The sequence below is a fragment of the Hemitrygon akajei genome, chromosome 9 (assembly GCF_048418815.1).
Source record: "Hemitrygon akajei chromosome 9, sHemAka1.3, whole genome shotgun sequence".
NCBI lineage: Eukaryota > Metazoa > Chordata > Chondrichthyes > Myliobatiformes > Dasyatidae > Hemitrygon > Hemitrygon akajei.
Genome location: NC_133132.1, coordinates 45672208 through 45699302, shown reverse-complemented (window position 1 = coordinate 45699302; position 27095 = coordinate 45672208). Strand labels below are relative to the sequence as shown.

Genomic DNA, 27095 nt, shown 5'->3' with positions numbered 1-27095 from the left:
TTTGGCTATACTCAAGATAAATTTGATCATTAACACTGATCTTGCTAACAGAAAACAATGCTACATTAGTTTAGGACATCCTGATTGGTCACGCCATCATGTCTCTCAGTAACACCAAGATCAATAGAAAGATATTCACTGGCACATTATTAACAGCACCATAAGGACATTGGTTAAAGTTTGATAAAGCAACAAAACAATTCATTTTATCAAAAACACAATAATACTCCAAGGCACAAGGAAATCTGCAGATGCTGGAAATTCAAGCAACACGCACACAAAATGCAGGTGGAACGCAGCAGGCCAGGCAGAATCTATAGGAAGTACAGTTGAAATTTCGGGCCGAGACGTTAGCCCTGACAGAGTCTTGGCCTGAAACGTCGACTGTACTTCTTCCTATAGATGCTGCCTGGCCTGCTGCGTTCCACCTGCATTTTGTGGATAATACTCTAAGACTCCAGATGATTCCTAATTTGTTTGGCAAAACATTGTGAGTCATGGGGCTTATTCCTGTGTTGTACTGTTCTATGTTCTAAGAGTAATTAAAATAATCAGCTTTAATACAAAGATACTACCTCTCTCCAAAACAAACTAATTCCACATTGGCAAAGGTACACTTCATTGTGGCTCTGTCACATGTAAATGCTGGAATTCAGTGTTAACTACCATCCTCCCCAACAATGTAGTTACCCCTTTTCCAAGAGAATCTAAACTTACTTCAAGTGACTTTCACCTAACATTTTTCTTAAATTTTAATCTTGTGGATCAGTTTCTAGGATCTGAAGGCAAATCAGTTGTGACAATAGTTTTAACAAAATAATACTAGTCTGTTTCCAAATAGATCCCCAAGAGCCATAAACAATTTCTGCAATTGTATCAGTGTGCTGCTGATCCTCATTCCATTTGTACAGGCCAGACACTGGTTTACCAGGGCTAAAATATGTAAAATATGCTAAAATATGTATCACAAAATGTAATGACCATATGAGAGCTTAATTAAGTCATTTGGCCCATCAGGTCTCCTCCAACAGTCCATTATAACTGATTTATTACCCTCTCAACCCAATTCTCCAGCCTTCTCACCGCAATCTTTGACGTCCTGACTATTCAAGAATCTTATCAACCTCCACTTTAAATATACTCAATGATTTGGCCTCTACAGCCATCCATATCAATGAATTCCATAGATTCACCACACTCTGGCTAAAGAAATTCATCATCAATTTTAAATGGACGTCTCTTCATTCCAGGGGTTTCCAACTGTTTTTTAAAACGCCATGGACCTCAGGTTGAGAGCCCTTTCTCTATAATAAGGCTGTGCCCTCTAGTCCTAGACTCTCCTACTATAGGAAACATCCTCTCCACATTAGGCTTTTCAATACTCGATTGGTTCCAATGTCCCACCCCCCACTCTTCGAAACTCCAGCAAGCATAGGCCCAGGGCCATCAAATGCTCATACATAAACCCTTTAATTCCATAATCATTCTTGTGGGCACTTCCAATGCCAGCACACCTTTTCTTAGATAAAGGGTACAAAGCTACTCACAATACCACAATTTCCTTATAAAACCTCAGCATCACATCCTTGCTCTCACATTCTAGTCCTCTCAAAATGAATGCTAACATTGCATATGCCTTCCTTACCACCAATTCAACCTCAGTTAACCTTTCAGGAATCCTGCACAAGGACCAGTCCCTTTGCACTTGGGGACTGTTGAATTTTCTCCCCATTTACTCCTTCTACTAAATGCACTATATTCCATCTCTCACTTCTTTGCCCATTCTCCCAATCTGTTTAAGTTCTTCTGCAGACTCCCTGCTTACTCAACAATACCTGCCCTTCCACCTATCCTAATATCATTTGCAAACTTGGCCATAAAGTCATCAACTCCATCACCCAAATTGCGTAACATGAAAAGAAGTGGTACTTCATATATTTATACATACAGCAGCATCACTTTTGCTCACTGAAAGTGATAACACAGGTGGACAGGACAGTAAAGGCAGTATTTAGTATGCATGCCCTCATAAACAGAGGCACTTGAGCCTCTGCCACTGAGATGGTTTTGGTAAATGTACCCTTACAGTATTCTCAACTACTACAAAATCTGGAATATGGAATTAAAATCTGCTATTACAATTTGTATGTTAAAAATATAAACCATTGCAATATGTTATGGGCTTCTTGCTTGGAATGCAAACATCTTCCCCTCTCTACAACCCCCAAGGTCACCTGTGTGCCAGAACAAGCTTCTAAACCACAAAGAGTATTAATGCATAAGATTTGAGCTAGAATTCTAACATACTACACAAAAGGCATTTAAATTTGCTTTATTATGCAGAATTAGAGATCAGACCCAAGTTAAATTCCAGTATTAAACAATTTATTAGAAAAATCACTAACTAGCACTTTTAAGCCTTTTGTCTATTTTTGTCTCCTTTATTCAGGAGGATTATATGGCAATTCTTTCAAGCAAGAACCGTTCGCAGGTCTTCTTCCAAGTTTGGGGAAACACAACCATTTCCCTAATCAGCACCATTCAGATTCTAATTCCTGGAGTTGTAGAAGCTGTACATGTGCAGTCAGTAAACCCATAAATGATGAAACTCTAGCCACTTGTAGATGACAATGTACACAAAGACAGAATGAACATTTTTTTTGTTACAAGATCTCTACTCCTCAACCTAACCAAATATTATCACAGTAACTATTAAAAAGACATAGTTACTAAAATGTGTGGCATTCAAGTAACAAGTTGGCCAAAGAAACAATAAGTGGAGATAAAAGACTGTAGATGCATTAGGACCATATAGAATGCACGTCTCATAAAGGATGAGTCATTGAATACGTAGGCTAATTGGGTGAAAGCTAAGGGAAGGGAAACCTTTCATGTTTAGAATGGGAGAAGAAATGTTGAAAATGGAATAGATGTGGTTGAGGAGTTGACTTAAAATAAAACACAGATAAAGTAAAATAAAATGTTCAGAAGCACTAGTTTGGACAGTTTATTTATTAATTTTTCAGGATCTATACTTAAGGGGCTCATATACCCTATCTCACACCTATAAATAACAGAAAGGCTCTGTGGTGTCAAGAGATCAGTCATTGCTGATCAGTTCCTAGGAATAGTACTCATGTAACTAACTCAAACGAGTTTCTGGTCAATAATGATTTCCAGAATACTGAAGATCTTGATGGTAATGCCACTAAATATCAAGGATAGTGGGACATTGCTTGACATACGTGGAGCAAATGCTATTGTAACTTAAATGATGCCTAGGCCTTTTAGCATATAGGTATAGAATACAAAAAAATGCATTGCCATCATCAGCAAAAATCTCCACTGTTGATATGATGCTAGAAAAGTCATAAGATAAATGTGGGCCTAGGTGACATGAGGAACTCCTTCAGTGATGCCAGGGCTGCAATTCCAACAACCTCAATACAATTATTGGAGCACGATTCCCCACCCTCCACAAATGCTCACCTGCTTCACTTGTTATTACTTGGTCTAACACCATCTGGATGTCGAGGGTAGGCAACTTCCATCTCTGAAATTCAGCTCTTTGTTCCATGTATCTGATGAGATCTGAAACTAAGTGGCCCTGTCAAAACCCAAACTTGGCATTGGTGAGCAATTTAATTGCAAGTGCCACATTATCATATGTAGTATAGTTAATATAGTAAGTGTCAACAATGTGCTCTGTCACTTTTCCGGGACAAGTAAATTCAGTGAAAACTGATTAGCCAGACTAGATTCATTCTGCTTTTAATGAACAGGACAGAGCTGGGCAATATTGAAAACAGGTGCAGTCAGTTCTGCAACACTAATGCTAAGTACTACAGCTGGGATGTTGATGCTTCCTGCACCATTAATGACAAGAAATTAGCTACCAACTAGCTTCTGAGTGAGCATTTCAAGCAAAAGGTAGATCATACCTGCCTAAATATTATGACAAATGCCTTATCAGCCTAATCTTTAGTATGCATCATCAAAGAAGTGGGAATACCCTTGCAGCTACCTCCTCCTATGCACTTAACCATCCAGCACCAATCCTAACTAGATGTGATAATTAGTTGATCGACCAACTTAGATCTCATCTGTTAGTTGATCAACTGCATAGATGTTTACTTTATGTGCTGCAGTATTACAAGGCCAATGACCCATCTCAACTTCTACCTGAGACAGTTGCACAGTAATTTCTTCCAATGCTATCATGGACAGTTGTATTTGCCATAGGTAAAGGAGCACAAGCAGGCTTATTACTGGTGTAGTCTTTCTTTATTACTGCTTGTTATAGAATCAGCTAGACTCATAGGACTCAACTGATTTGGTCAAGTCTTCGCATTTGACAGTAGAGATCCTCTGCCAGAATACATTGTACTTGTTGCAATGGTTAAATGTAGAGTGTAGATCAATTGGTACTGGACATTGGACAAGAAAAATGGCATAAAATGGATAAGTGAACAGTGGAAATGGAGTATCAACAGCTCATGTATGGCTGGAGAAATGACTGGGCAGTCCACACTGGAACCAACATGGCTGGAGCTAGTTACAAGCTCTGCTAAGGGAGTACAAGGGGTGGAGTCAAAATCCTTTAGTGTTTGAATAGACTTGGTATGACACCAAATTTCTACAGATATACTACAGACAGTATTAGAACTGGTTGCATCACCATCCAATTTGGAGGGGTGACTGCACAGGATCAAATAAAAGCTGCAGAAAGGTGCAAACACAGTCAGCTCCATCATGGGCACTAGCCTCCCTAGCATTTAGAGCATTTTCAAAAGGCAATGCCTCAAAAAGGCAGCATCCATCATTAAGGACTCCTATCACATACCCTCTTACTGCTACATCAGGGTGCAAGTAGAGGAGATCGAAGACACTCAATGATTTTGGAAGTGATTCTTCCCCACCATCAGTTTTCTGAATGGACAATGAACCCTTGTATCATACTTTTTTTTGCTCTTTTTGCACTTGATTAACTTTAAGATAGATTTCTTATTGTAATTTATAGTTTATTATAATATATTGCAATGTACTGCTGCCACAAAACAACCAATTTCTCAACATATGCCAGTAATACTAAACTTGACTCTGATCAAGAGAATGGGCAAAAGTGGCAGATGGAATTATAGTTAGAGAAGTGTATGATCATGCACCCTAGAAGGAATAAAGGCATAAACTACTTTCTAAATAGGAAGCAAATTCAGAAATCAGAAGTGCAAGGGACTTGGAGTTCTTATGCAAGATTCCCTAAAGGTCAACTTGCAGGTTGAGTCAGCGATAAGGAAGGCAAATGAAATTCTAGAATTCATTGCAAGACTAGGATATAAAAGACATAATAATGAAGCTTTATAACGCATTGCATTGCTCAGACTGTACTTGTGAGTATTGAGCAGTCTTTGGCTTCTTATCTAAGAAAGGATGTGCTGGCATTGGAGAGAGTCCAGAGATTTATGAAAAGGATCCCAGGAATGAAAGGGTTAATGCAAGAGGAGTGTTTTATGACTCTGAGCCTATACTCACTGGAGTTTTGAAACCTATTGAATGTAAATGGCTTAGATGGACTAGGCATAGAAAGGACGTTTCTGATCATGGTGGCATCAGAATAGAAGGACATTCCTTTAGAACAGAAATGAGGAGGAATTTCTTTAGCCAGAGGGTGATGACTCTGTGGAATTCGTTACAGATGGCTATAGGGGCCAAGTCATCTGGTGTATTTGAAATGGAGGTTGATTGGCTTTTGATCGAAGGTCATGAAGAATAGGCAGGAAAATGGGGTTGAGAAGGTGCGTAAATCAGTCATGATGGAATAGCCTAATTCTGTTCCTATGTCTTATGGGTGGCTTATTTTTAAAAAAAGTCAGGATTGTTAACTATAAAGTGTCATGGATCAAACAATGTATTAAGTCACATTTAAAATGGTAAATTGGTTTACTGTCACATATCAAGGAACTGTTTATGTCATCAATACAGATCATTTTATTAAAGAGCATGAGATAACACAAGAGAAAACAATAACAGAATATAGGAGTCAATTTCATTATACTCTGGGAATGTTTAGTCATTGTAACAGCAGGTGAGCTGTTCTTGAGCCTGGGGGATGTTCTTTCATATCTTCTGTCCGTTGGAAGTGGGGAGGAAAAAGAGAGAATGTCCAGAGTGGGTGGGGTCTGATTATGTTGCCTACTTCACTGAGGTAATGTGAAATGTAGAAAGAATCCATGGAGGGGAGGCTGGTTTTCGTGCTGTGCATTGTCCACAACCTCAGTCTCCTGTAGTCACAGACAGAGCAGCAGCTAGACCAAGTCAAGCTGCATTCAGATAGGATGCTTTCTAGTGGTGCATCAATAGAAAATTGGCATACTAACTTTCTTTAGGCTCCCAAGTAGAGGCATTGGTGAGTTTACTTAGCCGTACTGTCGACATAGTTTGACCAAGACAGCCAATTGATGATGTTCACTCTAGGAAACTGAAGCTCTCAACTCTCATGATCTCAACACTGTTGATGAAAATAGGAACTTGTGCTCTCCCTCTCCCTGGGTTTTAGTGGCAGCATTGCTGTCTATCCTTACTGATCGTGCTTCACTATGCTCTGCTGCTCAGGAAGGATCTAGCTACAGAGGAAAGTCTTTAGTTCCAAGTTTGGGTGTTGAGTTGAGCTTATTCGAAATTACAGTTTTGAAGGCAGAGCTGCAGTCAATAAACAATAGCCTAACATAAACAAACTGTCCATCCAGATGCTCCCGAGTTGAATGAAGGGCCAGAAAAATGGTATCCACTGTGCATCTGCTTCAGTGATAAGCAAACTGTAGTGGGTTGAAGTTGTGTGGGAGGCTGGAGTTGGAGTGACATGACCAGGTTCTTGAAGCACTCATGGGTGTATGTCAGAGCCACTAGACTCATCAGGGCACATTCCCTAACAAAAACAAGGTATCAGGATGATAGTGTTGTCCTTACAGCAGCTTGGAACATCAGATTAAAGCAGGGAGAGACTGAAAACGTCTACAAATACCCCCACAAAGAGCTCTGCATGATCCAAGGACACAGCTAGTGAGAGCATCAAGACTGATGTTTTCTGCGGGTTCACTTTCCAGAAGATTCAGACATCTGCAAGAATGACTGCAAGCTCATATGCACACAGGCCATCACGGCTGGTTCTAATTCCCTTTGTTCAAAGCATTCAAGAATGAATTCAACTCAACAGGAAGGGATAGACTGTTGTCAGTGATACCATCTCCTTGAATGGGAAAAAATATTCAAGTTGCTAAATAACTATAATAGTTATATTAAATAGTTTACTCAATATTTAATTTCAGTCAGTCCACTTGGTCACTTTCAGCATTCTTTCAAGGTTTTTAAACATTCAGATGGAAACAAGTACAGATATCGGTGAAGAAACAGCCAGAAGTAATACTGAAGTTTACAGTCATAGGACCAATTTCAGCATAGGTCAATCCTTTTATTGGCTCTAGTTGCAGTCAAGCTACTTCTCTCTCCCAATGTCTCTCCATTGCCCTAAAATTTGTTTCCTTTCAAAAACTTACTCAGCGTGCTTCTGAACAATGTTGAATGTGCTTCCACCATCTTCCGTGGCAAAACAATCCTAGACCTCAAATAGACCAATGTAAAAGTTTAAAAGAGCTTTCTAACATGCATGCCATTAGCAAAGTTGCACAATTACTATTGCATGTATACCACCCTAAAGGATGGCAAATACCTTGCCTGTTGATTTGCATAACATTGAACTTATAGCAAGTCAGTAGCTGAAGTAAGAATACATAGTCTGAAGAAAAAAAAACAACAAAATCTGAATACAAAACTCTGCTCAGAACTCTTACTTTTCCAACTATTCCCTTTGGTACCTCAACACCTGTTGGCACTAAACATGTGGCCTTCAACAGATCATGTGCATCAGACCTTGCAAAGAAAGGTTGAGCCCTCAAGGCTCAAGTTCACAAGCTAAAAGCATTTAAGCAGGAAATAGAGCAGCCTGCCTCAGCTTCAACCCGACTGGCAGGAAGGGCAAGTGAAAACTTATTTCACAGGTGGATGAACACAAGTACATTTGCAACAAATAGTCTCTTTAATTTTCCTAATAACATCTGTATCACTTCCAGGATTTGCCAAACATTGTCAACTTAACACAGAAAAGATTGCTAGGTCTGTTTAGAGAGAATGAAACTTGGGCAGTTATGTTGGCAACAGTGACAACAAACAGGAAGATTTCCTCTGTACATGTCCACACTAACTAAACATCTATTATATTAATTATCCATTACAGAAGTTCATCTCCTCATTCCTCTGGTGGTACTTGGAGAAGATCGTTCAACACATGTCCATCTGCAATTAACTCCCATCTCTAAAGTTATGCAAAACACAATCAATAGTGAGCACCCGAGAGCCACGGAAGTAATCAGGGCACATAAAATAAACCAGCATGTCAATCATCTAGTCAAGATGGCATTTAGGTGCAATGTCCAACATCATGGCTTAGACTTAATTGTTTTTAAGGTTCATAAGGATGGTCTTGGAAAAAAGAGGAGTTACGGGTTAGTTTAGGGACAGTGATAAGGGGTAAGTTATAGCTCAGGGTAGTAAATGAATTTGAGCAGGAGTTCAAGTGCTTTATGGTCAAATGACAATGATCGTGGACATCATGCTGCAGGCACCAAGACCTGCAATTCCCACATTATGAAACCAATGTTTAATTAAAATTTGTGAAATTCACTGGTATTCTTGTTTATTACTACCAAGACAAAACTATTTCACAGATTAGATACTAGTATTAGGTAAACCAGCAATAGCCAAACACTTCGTTCAAAAAAATCTTCCAAACAAAAACCCAAATCACAGAACAAGGTGTTAAAAGGAAATTAACTCTTAAGAATCTATGTATTTCGTGTTTGGTGTTTCTTCATTGTCACTCCCAAATATGACAAAATGAATACTTAAATTCAAAGATAAAGCAGCAATGGCAGGAGTTTCTGCAAAAAAAAAATTTGGAAAGTGCAAGCCATATATTCCAAATAAGAAATTTTCAAAGGGAAGAAGGAAACTACTGTGGCTGACAAGTGAAGTCAATGCCAAAGTAAAAGCAAAAATAGAAGGTATACAAGGAAGCCAGAACTAGTGGGAAGATAGAGGATTGGGGAGCTTTTAAAAACTTGAAGGAAACTAAGAAAGTCATTCAGAAGGAAAAGATGAGTTATGAGAGGGAGATGGCGACTAATACCAAAGAAGATACTGAAAGCTTTTTTTAAAACAAAAAGTATATAAAGGGGAAAAGAGAGTCAAGGGTAGATATAGGACCAATTCAAAATGACACTGGAGATATTGTATTGAGGGATGCAGAGATGGCAGAGGAACTGAATGCATATTTTGCATCAGTCTTCACAGTGGAAAACAACTGCAGTATACCAGACATTCAAGAGTGTCAGAGAAGTGAAGTTTGTACATTGAAAATTACGACTAAAGTGCTCAGGAAGCTTAATGGTCTGAGGGTGAATAAATCTCCTGGACCTGATGGAATGCACCCTCAGGTTCTGAAGGAAGTAGTTGGAGTGATTGTGGAGGCATTGACAATGATCTTTTAAGAATCGATATATTCTGGCATTGCACCAGATGACTGGAAAATTGCAAATGTTACTCCACTATTCAAGAAGGATGGGAGGGAGCAGAAAGGAAACTTATAGACCTGTTAGCCTGACATCATGGTTGGGAAGTTGCTCGAATCAATTGTTAGGGATGAGATTACGGAGTACCTGGAAGCACATGACAAGTTAGGCCAAACAAGAAAGGAAAATCCTCCCTGACAAACCTACTGCAATTCTTTGAGGAAATTACAAGCAAGGTAGACAAAAGGAGATGTAGTAGATGTGGTGTACTCAGATTTTCAGAAGACCTCTGACAAGGTGCCACACGAGGCTGCTTAGCAAGAGCCCATGGAATTACAGAGAAAATACTAGCATATGGAGCATTGGCTGATTGGCAGAAAACAAGAGATTGGGAATAAAGGGATCCTATTCTGGCTGGCTGCCAATTACCAGTGGAGTTTTGAAGGGGTCAGTGTTGGGACCACTGCTTTTTATTATGTATATCAATGATCTGGACTATGGTATTAGTGATTCGTGGCTAAATTGGTCGATGATACAAAGATAGGTGGATGGGCGGGTAGTGTTGAGGAAACAAAGTCTGCAGAGAGACTTGGATAGCTTAGAGGAATGGCCAAAGAAGTGGCAAATGAAATACAATGTTGGAGAGTGTATGCCCAATGCCTTTGGTGGAAGAAAAAAAAAGGGGACTATTATTTAAATGGGGAGAGAATTCAAAATGCAGAGATGCAAAGGCACTTGGGAATCCTTGTGCAAGATATCCTAAAGGTTAACCTCCAGGTTGAGTTGGTTGTGAAGAAGGCAAATGCAATGTTGGCATTCATTTCTAGAGGTATAGAATATAAGAGAAGGGATGTGATGTTGAGGCATTAGAAGGCACTCATGAGACCACACTTGGGAGTATTGTGCACAGTTTTGGGCTCCTTATTGTAGAAAGGATATACTGACATCGGAGAGATTTCAGAGCAGAATTACAAAAATGATTCCAGGAATGCAAGTGTTACTGAATGAAGAACATCTGGCAGCTCTTGGACTGTATTCCCTGGAGTTCAGAATGGTGGGGTGGGAGGGAAACCTCAGAAACATTCCGAATGTTAAAAGGCCTGAACAGATTAGACACAGCAAAGTTATTTCCTCATGGTAAGGGATTCTAGGACAAGAGGGCACGACTTCAGGATTGAAGGACGTCCTTTTAGATCTGAGATGTGCAGAGATTACTTTAGTCAGAATGTCGGAGGGAAATCTAAAATTTCACACTTCTAACTTCTTCAAACCCTAACAGTCTTAATTTCACCAATTACAAATACAGAGTCTCATGCTAGAACTACAACTGCAATGATGCTTTTGTTTAATTGATATTACCAAAGAGTCAATGCTAGACTGCAACCACCTAAACCAGCATAAAACTTGTACTGTACATGCTTTGAACATGCACCAAATAGTGCCACACCAGTGAAAACAATAGTATCAGTATCAGACATGCATTACTAAAGTCATAAAGTTCTTGAACTCTCCTTTACTACAATTCAAGTACAGTGAACAAAATGCAAATTGAGGACATTGAGATGTAGAGTAGCATAGTGGTTAACGTAATACTATTACAGCACCCAGTGAGCACCATTTTCAATTCTCAACATTCCTTTAAGGAGTTCATACATTCTCAATGTATGTTTCGAAGTATGTGTGAGGATAAAGCTAAGCTTTGTAAAATCAAAGCTGTACTTATCTATATATGTATACATAATTCTAATACCATGTATTTCTTACTTATCAACCAACTGGTCATTTTTCGTATCATGCCTCCTATATGTAGGTTATAATACTTTAATGCACTGAGCAATGCGTCTGATAGAACCTTATTTGTTCAGTCTTGCTAAATTTCATCCAGGCTACATCCACCACCACCATTAGCCAAGTTTATGTAAAAACATCCAATGAAGTCACTCATATGCACCTTTCCCTTCAAAAAAAAATCTTCCATACTAGAAGAATCTGATGCAAGGAGTAGTTTTTTGCCCACACTAAAGGAATTATTATTCCTTACAGATTCCACTAAATGCCTAACTAGCTGGATCAGTGCTACTAACCTCAATTTTTAAACACCATGTCACCAGCTCCCCAGTCCTCCAGCATCACTACTGTAGTCAAAGACTGAGCCTCTCGTCAGAATATCTGGAAGTCAGAGCCTATGGGACGTTACGTTTCATGTGGGTTTAGTGATGTAGCCATTTCCCCATTGTTATGTTCAATGACATCCTCTGCCTTAGTTACCTCCTTGTCCAAGTACACACTATTTTGATGACAAGGCAACATTTGTTGCCCATCCCTAGTATTTTAAATATTTCCTTATGCTATGAAAGGCAGCCATTCAGCCCATCAAACTCATGATGCCTTGGACTGATCCACAAAAAGATGAAATGGACCATCTTAGTAAAACGCTCAATTCTGTTTGAACATTGTGGTAACGATACAAGTGGAACTTAAGAGTCAACTTCTTGAACAGTCAGGAGTCATACATAGGCCAGCATCTCCCAGAACATTAACAAACCAGATGTTTGGAATTCCAGAATTTTTGAATATAGTAGTCAAAATAAATTCCAGATTAGTGGAGGAATTTAAATTAGTGGAGGCTTGGTTTTACAAAAACATTGGGTAAAACATCTCTTGCAAGCAATTTAAGAATTCTGTACTACCTATACACTTTACGTGGGGAGTTAACTTACGCAGTCAATTGCTGTCCCACTGGTTTTGCACTTCACATCTCCCTCAGACTATTGGGATCATAAAGTGAGGCTGTTCTTTATATTTAGTTCAAACCAAATAGCTGCATTTGATCATTGTTTTGTGAAGTCAACCCACCTCATAACAGATTGTTTCTTAAGCCAATAGAATCACTTTATTACAAAATCCCTCATCTGAGAGCAAAATTCAGGAAAGTTAATGTAACTTGACCCACCCGCAAATCCACATTTCCAGAATAGTTAATACTGTGTGGCTTATCCACCTCATTCATTAAACCCTTTTAAGTAATCCTATACTGCTAAGTATACAAGGAATTTAAGAATATTCCTTTTTCTAACATTTGTTTCCTTTGCTTGCCTTCACTAATTTAGAATTTACAAATGGTTACAGTACTGATGAATGCCATTCCAGAACTTCCACTTTTGGAATGGACACAACCTCTCGTCCTTTTGCCACTCTCCTAGCACTAGCAATCCTATCGAGGCCAAGTCCTACTGACACGCAGATCTTTTACAGATCCCACCTTTCTCCAAACTGGTCCTAGCACTCCAACCTTCCTCTCCTAAATACCATGTAGTTGCTCACATATCCTTAACCCATACAAAATGGCATCCTGGAATCACATCAGTGACACCAAACTTACAGTCGGAGCCAAGACCATTGTATTTTCATGAGTAGTAGAATTGAACACTCAAGCTGCATTCAGGGTCTGAAATGGCAATGTGCCGCCTTATAAACAAGATAAAATCTCCAGATGCTGTAAATCAAAGCACTGTAATAAACACAAAAAATGCTGAAGGAACTCAGGAGACCAGGCAGCATCTATGGAAAAGAGTATTCAGTCCTGATGAAGGGTCTCAGCCCGAAACGTCAATTGTTTACTTTTTTCCATAGATGCTGCCTGGCCTGCTGAGTTCCTCCAGCACTTTGTGTGTATGCTGCTTTAAATCTATCTAGCATCACCTGTTCCCTCTTTGCCTGCAAACACCTGAACTGCAGGATAACCAACTCCTGAAAGGTACTATGAAACAGACTAGCAAGTAGACCACACTCATCAGCTGTTGCTCAAGTTCCTCCAACAGATGACACTACCTGCACATGCTAGAAAGATAAAACTAACCAGGAAATGTAGGGAAAACTCAGCAAGTCAGGTATGGGTGAAAAGAGATATAGTCATTTCACTTTTGCAACCAATCAGAACTCAGCTGGAAGGCCTTCAAGTTTTCTTAAGGTGCAGAATATGTACCCATAATTCAAAAAGGTGCTTTGTTTTCTTCAATTTAGAAGAAAACCCTAAACAAAATAAGTAAATGAATAAATGGACAAGACCTGAAATAATTATAAAACTGCCCTCGCCACCAAGCTCCTGACTCACACTTCATTGCCACACAAATACCATGCATTGTGTTAACATAATTGGCCTTCTACCACCATAGCTGTACAGAACATTAATGTTCAATGACATGGACTGATTAGTTCTAGCACTACCACATTTCAACCCATCTTTTGCAAAAAAAAAGTTCTGTCCACAAAATTGCACTGAACCTACAATTTTTGGCTTGAAGGCAAATCCCAACGTCAGCACAAGTCAGATTAATGGCCCGGTGCCAATGGTAGAACTTTTAGATGTTAAATTCAGACTTTATCTGGCCTGGCCAGCGAATACAGCAGCATCACGGGATAAGACCTTTTCTGAACTGTGCCTGCCGTGCCTTCAACCAATATCAGTCCCTTTGCCGTTAATGGCATACAGCTCTATTCCAATAGGCAGTAGTTTTTCTATTAACTACAACGACTCTTAGTTCACTGGCTGTAAAATACATGGGAGGTGAAAAGCGCTAACTTGCTTAACTACTGTACTCAAACACAATTTAGTTACATATTCTTAACTTAACTATTTCCGTTAGGCTAAGGAACGAATGGGAAAACGGCAGCACCTCCCCATCGCCTATCATAGGTTTACCCCGCCACTCGTGGGTGTTCCCGATCAAGTTATCTCAGCTGGGCTGAAAAACTCATTCGCGGCCTTTTCCAAAAGCCATGGGAAACCAGCAAGTCGAATCTTGTAACTGCAACCAGCAGGTGCCTTGCAAGGTTTGTGAAAACAGTAATTCGACGGTGAAGTGCAAAGACTGGATTATTAAAAACAATGACAGATCACATGCGGTTGTACCTTCCAGCCAGCCGAGCTGTTGCTGTCGCCTTTATCCTTGAAGTAGGGCACGCAGCGGACCATCCAGTCGTAGATCTGGGATAGCGTCAGCCTCTTGTCCGCCGAACTCTGGATGGCTTTCGTGATCAGATCCGCGTACGACATGTTGCCCCAGGCGTTCCTACGGGACGAGGCTTTGCGATGCTGCGGCCCGGCCGTACTACCGACAGCCGTCCCCGCCACCATGAAGGCGCTGCCGGAGCCGCTGACTGCAATTGAGGACGGCGGCGGAGAGCAAGATCCCTGCGGTCCGCTCGTCCCAACCGGCTGCTTCAGACCGTCTACCCCTTGCGGCTCCAGCTCTCCGCCGCCCGGTCCCGGACCTGAGCCCGGGACGGCTGGCAAGCCGCACTCAGTGCTGCCCAGCTCGTCGATGTCCTCCTCTTCCTCGGGTATCATCTCCGCCGCTTCGGGCCCGGAATCATTCTTGCCCGAGGCAGACGAAGAGCCGGGCAAGTCGGGTCGGGGTAAAGGCCAGGTGCAGGAGCGGGGACGAGTCTGCGGCTCGAAGTCGGGGTCTATGTCCAGCGGGGCGGGAGCGACCCCCTCGGCCATGGTTTGCGCTCGGGGGGAAGGTTGGCGGCGGTGGGGCGAGACTGAAGATGAGGTGGTAGGGGATCCAGGAGCGGGTGCCAGGGGCTCAACGCGCCGCGGGACGCCGTACTCTGCCGCACGGCGGGCGCTCGCCGCAGCGCTCCGGGCAACCGGGTTCAAACTGGAGTGAGGGAGAGGGCTCGGCGAGTGCACTCAGCAGACTGCCGCTGCCATCTTGACACGGTCGCTAACTCGTGAGTCCGTGTCACCGCCACCCTCCCCGCGTCACACGAACTCGCCTCTACCCTCCTGTCCTCTGCCCGGAGCTTCCCGCGCACCCACCGCCCCGCTTCTGCCGAGATGCTTTCTCTCAGAGACAGAGAGATGCGGAAGGGGTTAATAATTCCGTGCAGGGGTTTTAAAGGTTTCTCCGGGTCGATCTCCCTCCCGCCCGCTCGCGCACCGACTGCTGGCCTCGAGCCCTCGCCCCCCCGGGGGCACGCGCACGGTCACTCGGTGGTCACCGGCTGGCTCGTGCGGAGCTCCACGTTCGCTGCCACTGCCGTCGCTTCGCTGTCGCTTGTCCTCCCACTCTGACAAGGAAACTGGCGAGCCAGAGTCACACTCATATTCCCTCTCACTCCCTCTCTACCTATCCCTCCCCGCGTCTCCCGACGGTACAAAGTTACAGACGCCAGAGCAGCGTAACCCAGCTTTACTATCGCCCTCGCCCCGCCCCCCTCCGGCGCCCATTGGTCTACGCTGCTCGCACTCTTCCCCGGTCGGGAAGGCAGCAGCCTTACCCGCCCACTTCATTGGCCAAGTGGAAGACCGCCGATCGCCTGCGTCACCAAGGGCTGCACTACCAGGTTAGGTTGACGGGTTGGAATACATTGCGTCACCCTCTTCGCTGGAGCGCGTGATTCGAACTGCCGCCGGCTCCTATTGGAAGAGTGAGAATGTCACTCAGAGTGTCACCCTGGCGCTGATTGGTCGGCTAGTTGGCAAGTCGACGACATCCCGAGTTTTGGGGGGGGGGGGGGGGAAGGGATGCACAATAATAACAAAAACATGGACCGTGCATTAAATCCCGTCAAAAGCACGTGGGGAAGGAGGGGACGTGGTGCGGTTTACTGCATTAACCTCGCTTTTAGTCATATAGTAGTTGTATGTTTGGCGTCGGTCTAAGTAGGAGGTTAAGACTCTGTCTTGTGCTGTCAGAGCGGGCTTGCTGCAGCCATGCTGCATTATTTTCAGTGTGTCAATATAACATGTGCGTGGACTTGTCAGGCGTGCTCCATGCACAAGGAGCGACGTAACGCAGCGAATAAAAACCATATTTTCAACAGAAACGTGTAATGAGAAAAATTAACGTCCATTAAAATTATTGGGGAAATATTGCCTAAATATTTACAAACCCGAATGGAATTGATTTACGTTTTGACAAGGGTTCTTATAATTTTACATCTCCACAAAGTATAAGGGTGGTGGATTCATCTCGCCCTACCCCTCCCCCAGTATATTACTATAGCTGCAATTCCCCTGGTGAGCCCAGCTATCCGCATACTCAACCATCTGTTTTAATCCTCTTGAAGAACATTATGTGCACCATGTGCCTGTTTGTATTTCGCTTGAACATTTTAATTATCAACATGCTGTCTTAACTTTTATGGAGACGAGGAGAGGATTTAACTTACACTGAGCCACTGTATAGAAGTATTTACCGTTAAATCTGTAAGCCATTATGATCCATTAGAATTGATTGTCAAAGAAAAGCACGATGGCATATGAACAGATTATACACTGCACATGCGTTGCTATGTAATTTGACCTACATTGCAATGTCTCTCGAGAAGCCTGACTCTGCAAACAAAGAAAGAAACAAGTTCGAATTAATTAGATTGAAAGCAAATTAAATGTCAAGCTACAATGGTTAGCAAAACACATTTTAAAAAGTGTTATTTTTTTTTAAAACAACGGGTTATGCTACGATGCGATAGTATAGTATTATCGTGTCTCTTCCAGCTAGGGGATGAATTCAAAGGCTCTGCGTTTTCTAACAGGTTTCAGTGCGCCAAATTCGATAGAAACACAGGACAGCAATACGAAGTTTGCCTTTTGATCAACAGTTGTCTCACAAGCAGTGTGAATTTTACATCCTACATGAGCATGGGAGCTCATTGATAAAGAGAATGTGTCCAACAAACCAATAAATAGTTTAAAACACGAGAGAATCCGCAGATGCTAGAAATCCAAGACACACACACACACACACACACACACACACACACACACACACACACACACACACACACACACACACACACACACACACACACACACACACACACACACACACACACACACACACACACACTCTGAACTCATCATTTTTTCCCAGTCCCAATGAAGGGTCTCAGCCTGAAACGTCGGCAGTTTACTCTGTAAAATAGTTTAAGATATGATTTAATTAAGAATAAAAATAATCATTTGAGGCAACGTATTTGAATTCTAATCTGACATGCCTTCAAGTTATACTTCAAAGCTCGTGCTTTATTACTTTATAATCAAGTCATGTAATTAAACATCTTCAAAGAGTTGGATGCCTAGATTTTCTCCAAATAGTGATGAATTTTCATCAACTTGAAATGCCAACTCACCTGCCTGGCCTATTTGCAATATAACCATTGTTGGTAAAACGTTTCTTAATTCCAATAGTAGACCCTTCAGCCCCTTTAGTCAGACCTGTCATTCAACAAGATGGAATGGAATTTTTCTGGATGGTTCTTTAAGAGCATTAAGGTAATGAGTTCAGATGTGGGAACAGAATTAGGTTATTTGGCACATAAAGTCTTCTCTGCCATTCAATCATGGCTAATTGTTTTTAAACCCTATTTTGCCACTTTCTCCCAGAACAATTGGTGGGAGGGGGTGGGTGGGAGAGGACACAGTAATGTAGTGGTTAGCATAATGCTTTACAGTACCGGTGACCCAAGTTCAATTTCCGCCACTGTCTGTAAGGAGTTTGTACATTCCTTCCCATGTGTGCTTGGGTTTCCTCTGGGTGCTCTGGTTTCCTCCCACGATCAAAAGATGTACCAGTTGGTAAGTTGCCCTGTGATTAGGCTAGGGTTAAATCAGGGGCACTGGGTGGCATGGCTCATAGGGCTGGAAGGGCCTGTATTGCACGGTATCTCAATAGATAAATAATTAACCCTCTTACAATCAAGATCCTATCAATCTCTGCCTTAAATACATCCAATTACTTGGCCTCCAAAGCCATCTGTCGCAATGAGTTCCACAGATTCACCACCTTCTGGCTGAAGAAACTCCTCCCTATCTCAGTTGTAGAGGGAAATCCTTCTATTCTGAGTCTGTGCCCACAGACCCTAGATGATTGTACTACTGGAAACATCCTCTCCACGTCCACTCTATACAGGCCTTTAGGTAGGTTTCAAATGAGATCCTTCCTCTTCCTTATGAGCTCCATAGAGTACAGACCCAGAGACATCAAATGTTCCTCATAACTTTAAGCAGCATTTCATTCTTGGGTTTATTGTTATGAACCTCCTCTGGACCCTCTCCTGAGGCCGGCATATCCTTCCTTAGCTATGGGGCTGCAAATTGCACACTATATTCCAAATGCAGTCTGACCAAATGCCCTTTAAAGTCTCAATAGTGCATTCTCGCTTTCTTATTCTAATCCCATCAAAATGAATACTAAGATTGCATTTGACTTCTTTATTACTGACTTGGTCTTCAGGTTAACCAGGAGGGAGTCCTAAAGCAGGAATCCAAAGTCCCCTTGCACCTTTGAATCTCTTTACGATCCATTTGTGCAGTCCACTAGTTCTACAAGAAATGGATAACTCATGTTATAAATCATGTTGTAAGTGGCCCCTAGGAAACAGTGACCAAAATAATTTTCCATTGTTTGAAAGTAAATTAGTTCAATCTGAAACCAGGGATTTAAATCTAAATAAAGGAAACAATGAAGGGGTGAGGGGGCATATTAGCTGTGGTAGATAAAGGACAGGCAATCACAAAATAAAAAGAAATATTCCCCAGTTTGCACCAAATGTAAATAAGTTACACAGAGCACAAAAATACCACAGGAAATGTGGTTTGATCATGGATTCAACTGCAGAATATTTGTTCGTTCATTATGTGCCATGCCATATGACGTGGACGATCATGATCTTTCCACGACTGTGATTGTTCTTGTCAAGTTATAGTACAGATGTGGTTTGCCACTGCCTTCTTCTTCGTCTTTATATGACAGGTGACTTCAGCCAGTATCAATACTCTTCAGAGACTGTCTGCCTGGTGTCACTGGAACCAGGACTTGTGATATGCACCAGCTACTCATATAACCATAATATTAAAAAAGTGTAAGGAAGAGGATTATAAAACTACCAGGAAAAAGTAGCAATCCCAAGGGACAGAAGCATTTCAGAATTTGGCAAAGGATAATAAAAAAATGTAACAGAGAAGCAAAATGGAAATTAGGAATAAACTTGACAGGAAGACTGTTGAGGTTTCTGTAGATATGTAAAAAGGAAAAAAAATGAGAGGGGACGTGTGAGTCCTTTAGATAGATACTTTATTGATCCCAAAGGAAATTACTGTGCCACAGTCGTATTACAGGTGCACAGATATACAAATATGCAAATAGTAGAAGAGAAGTAGAAAGAATAAAAAATAACTTACTTCAAACAGTCTAACAGGAGTGGGGGGTCATCACTTCCCCAGATATAGGTTGAGTCATTATAGAGACTAGTGGCCGAGGGTAAGAATAACCTCATAAAGCCCTCTTTGGAGTAGCGTAGTTGTCTTAGTCTAATACTAAAAGTGTTCCTCTGTTCAGCCAAGGTGGCATGCAGAGGGTGAGAAACATTGTCCAGAATTGCCAGGATTTTCCGTAGAGCCCTTTGTTCTACCACAGCCTCCAGTGTGTCCAGTTTGACTCCTATAACAGAGCCAGCCTTTCTAATCAGTTTAGTGAGCCTGTTGGCATCACCTGTGTCTACTGGTAGAAATATATAATAAGGAAGAAAGAAAGGATAGAGGAAGGGAACTTAAAGCTTAGGATTTACAGGATGGGCCAAAGGTCCTGTTTTTTTCCTTTAATCATCCATAATTTACTAAGGAAAATCTAAAACTACAGATGCTGGAAATTTGAAACCAAACAGGAAATACTTGAAACAAGCAGAAAGAGAAAAAAACTTAACACTTCATGGTGAAGACTTTTCGTCAGAACAGTTCCGACGAGGGTCTTTCATCTGAGTAGTCCATTGCATGTCCTTCCAGTGATGTCACTTGACTTGCTGAGATACTTCAGTTCTTTTTTATATTTGACTTAAATAATTACTTGGTGCTCATTTTTATATAAAGTCCACCCAAAAACACTGAATAACCAAGGGGCTAGAGCAAATGACGAAGTAAAAGAAATCGGTATTAGTAAAGAGAATCAACTGGAGAATTTAATGAGCTGGAAAAGTGGTACTTCCTGGAGACCTGATGATCCACCTCGGAGTTTTCAAAGGAATAATCAGAGATGCAAATGATGTTCTGGTTGATCTTCCTAAATTCTACAGATTCTGGATTAGTTCCTACAAATTAGGACTAGAGGGCCTGTTTCCATGCTCTTCATGGAGGGTGGCAAATGTGAACCGAGTATTTAAGAAAGGAGGAGGGATTATACAGGGAACAGCTGTCCTTTTAGCCTGGAATCACACACTGGGAAACTAAGACCATAAAACCATTTGAGATAGGAGCAGAATTAGGCCATTTAGCCCATTGAATCTGCTCCGCCATTGAATCATGGCTGATTTATTAACCCCCTCAAATCCATTCTCCTGTAACCACTGACACCTTTACTAATCAAGAACTTATCAACCTCTGCTTTAAATATATCCAATGACTTGGTCTTCACAGCAGTCTGTGACAATGATTTCCACAGATTCACCACCCACTGGCTAAAGAAATTCCTCCTCATTTAAACAGGCATACTACTATTCTGAGGCTGTGCCCACTGGTCCTGGACTCACCCATTATTGGAAACATCCTCTCCATATCCACTCTATCTAGGCCTTTCAATATTCAGTAAGCTTCAAGGAGATCCCACTATTTCTTCTGAACTCCAGCAAGGACAGACCCAGAGCCATCAAACACTCCTCATACCTTAATCCTTTTATTTGCAGAACTGAAAAGGCAATCTGCTTTGGGTGCTATGCAATGAAACAGACTTGATTCAGGAACTTAAGGTAAAGGCATCCACAGGAGCTAGTGATCATAATATGATAGAAATGATCCTGAAGTTTGAGAGGGTGATGCACCATCAATAACTCTCGGAGACGTGAGGCGAGATATAGGCTTTTATTCGCTGGAAGACAGCAGTCAGCAGCAAGTGATCACCATACGACATCCTGGAGACTGAGGGAGGGGCAGTGCCTCCAATCGCCTTTATACAGGGGTCTGTGGGAGGAGCCACAGGAGCAGTCAGCGGGGGGGGGGGGGGGGGGGGCGTGTCCAGACAGGTATATGTAGTTCACCACAGAGGGAGAAGCTAAAATCAGACAATTCAGTATTAAACTCAAGTAAAGGACACAGCAGAGACACGAGGGAAGAGATGGCCAAAATTGATCAGAAGGGTGATGCTACTACATGATACATGTGTGCCTCACTTAAAGTAAAAAGCGAAACTGACATTCTCGCATCTCACGTGTCTTTCTTTTAATTAGTTTAATGTTTTGGAGTTACAGAAGACACCAGCAGCATTCCAGAAATTCAAGAGTATCAGAAGGCAGAAGTGCATGTAGTTGCCATTACTAAAAATCAGAATCAGGTTTATTATCACTGTTAAGCGTCGTGGAATTTGTTAACTTAGCAGCAGCAGTTCAATGCGATACATAATGTCAAAGAATAGATCGATCAATCAATTACAGTATATGCAGAGATTAAAATTTGTGCAAAAACAGAAACAATATATATTTAAAAAGTGAGGTAGTGTTCACAGCATCAATGTCCATTTAGGAATTGGATGGCAGAGGGGAAGAAGTTATGGTGTAATCTTTGCCTTTTTGAACCAAGTGGGAACTTCCACCTGTAACAGTGAGAGGTCAAAAAAGGAGAAGGTGCTTGGGAAACTGGTAGATAAATCACCTGGACCAGATGGACTACACCCCAGGGTTCTGAAAGAGGTAGCAGAAAAGATTGTGGAGGCATAAGTAATGATCTTACAATAATCATAGATCTCAGAATAGTTCTAAAAAACTGCAAATGTCACTCCCCTCTTTCAGAAAGGAGAGAGGCATAAGGTCTATTAGTAAGGATGAGATTTCAGGGTACCTGGAGGCACATGATAAAATGGGTCAAAGTTAGCATAGTTTTCAAAAAGGGAAATCTTGCCGGACAAAACTGTTGAATTTCTTTGAGGGAAGAAAAAGGGAAGGTAGACAAGAGAGAGCCAGTGATGTTGTTTACTTGGATTTTCAGAAGGCCTTTGACAAGATGCTGCGCATGAGACCGCTAAACAAGAGCCCATGGTATTACAGGAAAGATACTCGCATGGCTTTTTTGATTGGCAGGAAGCAAAGAATGGGAATAAAGGGGATATTTTTAGGTTGGCTGCCAGTGACTAGTGGTGTTCCGCAGGGGATGACTTTGGGACCTCTTCTTTTCACATTACGTCAGTGATAGGGATTTTGAAATTGATAGCTTTGTGGCCAAGTTTGCAGACAACATAAAGATAGGTGGAAGGGTAGGTAGTGTTGAGGAAGCAGGACGTCTGCAAAGGATTTGGACAGATAAGGAGAATGAGAAAAGAGGGAGATAGATACAATGCAGGGAAATATATGGTTATACACTTTGGTAGAAGGAATGATGGTATAGTCTGTTTTCTAAATGGGAAGCAAATTCAGAAATCAAAGAAGTCCAAATGCATGATTCCCCAAAGATTAAATTGCAGATTGAGTCGGTGGTAAGGAAGCCAAATGCAATGTCAACATGTAATGCTGAGGCTTTACAAGTCACTGGTCAGTATTGTGAGCAGTTTTGGGCCCTCCATCTAAAGAAGGATGTGCTAGCATTGGAGAGAGTCCAGAGAAGGTTCACGAGAATGAAAGGGTTAATGTATGAGGAGCATTTGAAGACTCTGGACCTGTACTCACTGGAGTTTATAAGAATTAGGGGGAATCTCTTTGAAACCTATAGAATATTGAAAGGCCTAGACAGAGTTGATGTCGAAAGGATGTTCTGAATAGTGGGGAGCCGAGGCCAGGGGCACAGCCTCAGAATACAAGGACATCCCTTAGGCACAGAGGTGAGGAGGAACTTCTGCAACCAGAAGATGGCGAATCTGTGGAATTCATTGCCACAGACAGCTGTGGAGGCTGTCACTAAGTATATTTAAAGCAGGGTTTGATAGGTTCTTGAATAGTAAGGAAGAATGCAGGAGAATGTGGTTGAGAAGGAAAACAAATCAGCCATGATAGAATAGTAGAGCAGACTCAATGGGCTGAATGGCCTAGTTCTGCTCCTATGTCTTATGTTCTTAGGGCATCATACTTATAAGCTTCCTCTGGATCTTTTCCAATGCCACCACATCCATCTTTGGATATAGGGCCCAAAACCGCTCACAGTATTCCAAATGTGGTTTCACCAATACCTTATAAAGCCTTAGCATCATATGCTTGCTTTTCAATTCTAGTCCTCTTGAAATGAATGCTAACATTACACTTGCCTTCCTTACCATCAACTCAACCTGCAAGTTAATCTTTAGGGAATCCTGCACAAGGACTCTCAAGTCCCTTGGTACTTCCAATTTCTGAATTTGCTCCCATTTTTATTAAATTGTCTATGCCTTCATTCCTTCTATGAATTACCATACACCTCTCTACTTGTACTCCATCTGCCACTTTGCCCATTTTGTTAATAAGTCCCAGTCTTTCTGTAGACTCCATGCTTCCTCAAACTACCTGCCCCACAACCTATCCTCATATCATCCATAGACTTGGCCATAGCACCATCAAATTGCCATCAAAAGTAGTGGGCACAGCACTGATCCTGTGGAACACCCCTACTCTCCAGCAGCCAACCAGAAAAGACCCTCTTTATTCCCTTTATTAGTCTTCTGCCAGTCAGCCGATCTTCTGGACATTGCCGGAATCTATAACAAAAACTGTGTCATCCAACTCTGAAGTACTAATAACATGACTGAGTGGCAGAGTCAGCTTACATTTATGAAAGTGCCATCTTATTTTACTGAAGTCTGGAGCTCATTGAGGATATTTCAAGTGGAGTAGGTGGTTAGGACAGGATAAATAGTGTTGAAATAGAAGACCAGTTGTGATTTTGGAGATAAATTAAGAACGTTTGAGGAGTCAATAGAATGCTCTTGGTCCTATTTCTTATATCTGTTTATTAAAATTATTGGTGAGCCATTACTTTGACACCACGGCTCTTAGTTCGAGTCTCTTCATCCAGAGAAACATACTCTCTGTATGTATCCTGTCAGCACCCCACTAAGAACTTTGAGTGATATTATCAGCTAACCTCTCATTCTTCTAATTTCTGAAGAACAAAAACCTAAGTCTAAAATTTACCATTCTGCTATCTACTCCACCAGCATGGTAATTTTCAGTGACACACACAAGGAAACCCAGATCCCTTGGAACGCTGGTACTTTCCAATAACTTATCATTATTGATAACCTGATCTGTTTTTATTGAAGATTTCCAGCACCCACTTTAATTTGTTTTTGCTTGACGTTTTTGTTTGGTGCTATTCAACTTTATGACACTTAAAAGGGGATAGTAGTTACTACTATCACCTTTGCTGGTAATTCATTTTATGTATCTCCACCCTGTTTAGCCGCTGTCCCATTTTCACCAGTGCTTCATTGTGCTGAATAATCTCCAATACCAGATGTTAATATTTCTGATGAGGTCTACTGATTTCAACTACTAATGATGTCAGCCTTCCCATTTTCTAATGTTTCAATTTCTTTTAATCAGATCTAATTCCATGCTCTTGTAAAATAGGATTTATTTCATTTAGGTTCTATGCTGCCAGAGGCAGTAACATCAAATTCTTTGGTCATTTCAAGAGGCTGGGACAAGGAGTGGTTGGCCAGAGATCACCACAGTTAATATCTATGTCTCCTCTCCACCTTCGTTTGGAGGTAAAACATAGGATTTGAGATAAGTGAAACTTGCATCTTTGTCGAAGGTGGTGAATCTCTGGAACTCTGTGGCTCGAGGGGGTGGGGGGTTTGGTCTCTGGAAGTAGTCAAAGAGGAAGTAGATAAATTTTTGAAAGATCAGGGAATTAAGGGTTCCATAGAACTGGTGCAAAAAAATGACCTGGGGAAGAAAAACCATGATCATATCAAATGACAGGCATGAGAGGCAAGAAAGATGTGACCGTGTATTTGAGATGTTGCAAATTCAACTCCTTCATAATGAAGTTACATGTTCCACAGTGGCCATTAAGGTTGCTATTGACTTTACCCCAAACTTAAATGTCATGTAGCCCACAGACGTAGCTGTCACAGCTTTTCCTGAGCCACAGTTGTATTTACTTCTTAGAGCAGGGCCTCTTAATCTTTTTTATCCCATGGGCCCTTTGCTATTCAAATGAAGACTACAGACCCCATTTCAGAACAATGTATCTAAATAGATAAAATAAAATACATAGGATTACAGTTATATTGAAATAAAATATTATTGAACTTCTGCATGGTAGAGAAGGACTTCATAATTGAAGGAAATGCTAAATTTCAGTTAGAGGTGAGTGAAAATAAAGATGTAATTTTTTTTTCCCATCCAAGTTCAAGGACCCCCTGGAATCTATCTAGGTTAAGAACCCCTGTCCTCAAGGAACATGGCAGAGCTTCCCAAAAAACAATTTTTAGCTGCTTGCTGTATGCCATTGCAACCACTGTCTACTTCCTGTGGACCTGGAGATTTTCACATGTCTCGTTAATCAAAGGTCATTATCATCTACACAGTATGTTGTAGTTTTCAAAGATGGAATAGGCCGCTACCTAAGAGAGAGAGAGAAAACTACAATTGGTGGTAGTCACCCAGTTTCCTGCCCTTTTATTTCATGGTAGGTTTTCCAAACCCTGTGAAACCATATCAGACTTTGGAGAAGGAAAGAGCAGGATACACTAACAGTCATTTGCTCCCTCACCAAGCGGAAGACTCCCTGATTAGTTGGAGGAAATACGCTGGAATGGCGTGCAGAATGTGGTGGCAAATATTGTAGAAAAATAGGCCAGAACATGTGGCTGATGACCACTTCCAGAACCTGTTCTGACAGAAATACCATAGTCACTGTGTGGCTGCAGGTGCATATACAGCCTGTATTATTAAAATTATATTTGGAGGAGGTTATCATGTAACCAAGTCATTACGTTTCAGAAGATAATTTTACAGATAATATCAACCATGCAAAAAAAAACCCAGATTTTTATGCTCCTCTATCTGTAATTGCAAATACCAGTGAGTGGGCAGATTGGCTGCTTGAAGTACTTGGGCAGAAGCTACTTGATCTGCCTGGGGTTCTTATATTGGCTTCCCTTTCCTCTTCCAGTTCCCTGAACTAATGTCTCATTTGTAACATGGTTACACTTGTTTTTGAGAACTTCAGTTGTCTTAACTCTCTCTCTATTGTGTAATCTGAGAGGTCACTGCACCTTTCCACGTGTGGTCTGTTGCCCTTGGCAGCCATGCCTTCAGCCGTGTAGGCCATAAACTCCCAAAGCAGCTCTGACTTTGTCTCCTACTTTTAAAATGTTGCTTAAAATTTCTCTTTGCCCAAAAATCTTTTGCCACATTAAATGTCCCATGAGGCGCTTTAAAAAATTGTGGTGTTGTACAGCCAGTAAAGGGAATGGAATCGGACACAATGACTGCATTTAAGAGACATTAAGAGGCAGATGTAGAAGGACGGAATTCTAATGTGGGCAAATGAGATTAGGT

The 27095-nt window shown here is 41.4% G+C and overlaps 1 protein-coding gene across 1 annotated transcript in view; it reads right to left on the bottom strand.

Annotated features, from left to right (window-relative positions):
- foxo3b (forkhead box O3b) overlaps positions 1-15965 on the bottom strand; it is a 76761-nt gene extending 60796 nt beyond the window's left edge. The window contains exon 1 of the mRNA XM_073055882.1: positions 14536-15965. Within this exon, the coding sequence (XP_072911983.1) occupies positions 14536-15129 (594 nt within the window). The 5' untranslated portion in view covers positions 15130-15965. The remainder of the gene's footprint in view (positions 1-14535) is intronic.
- Positions 15966-27095: the final 11130 nt, after the last annotated feature.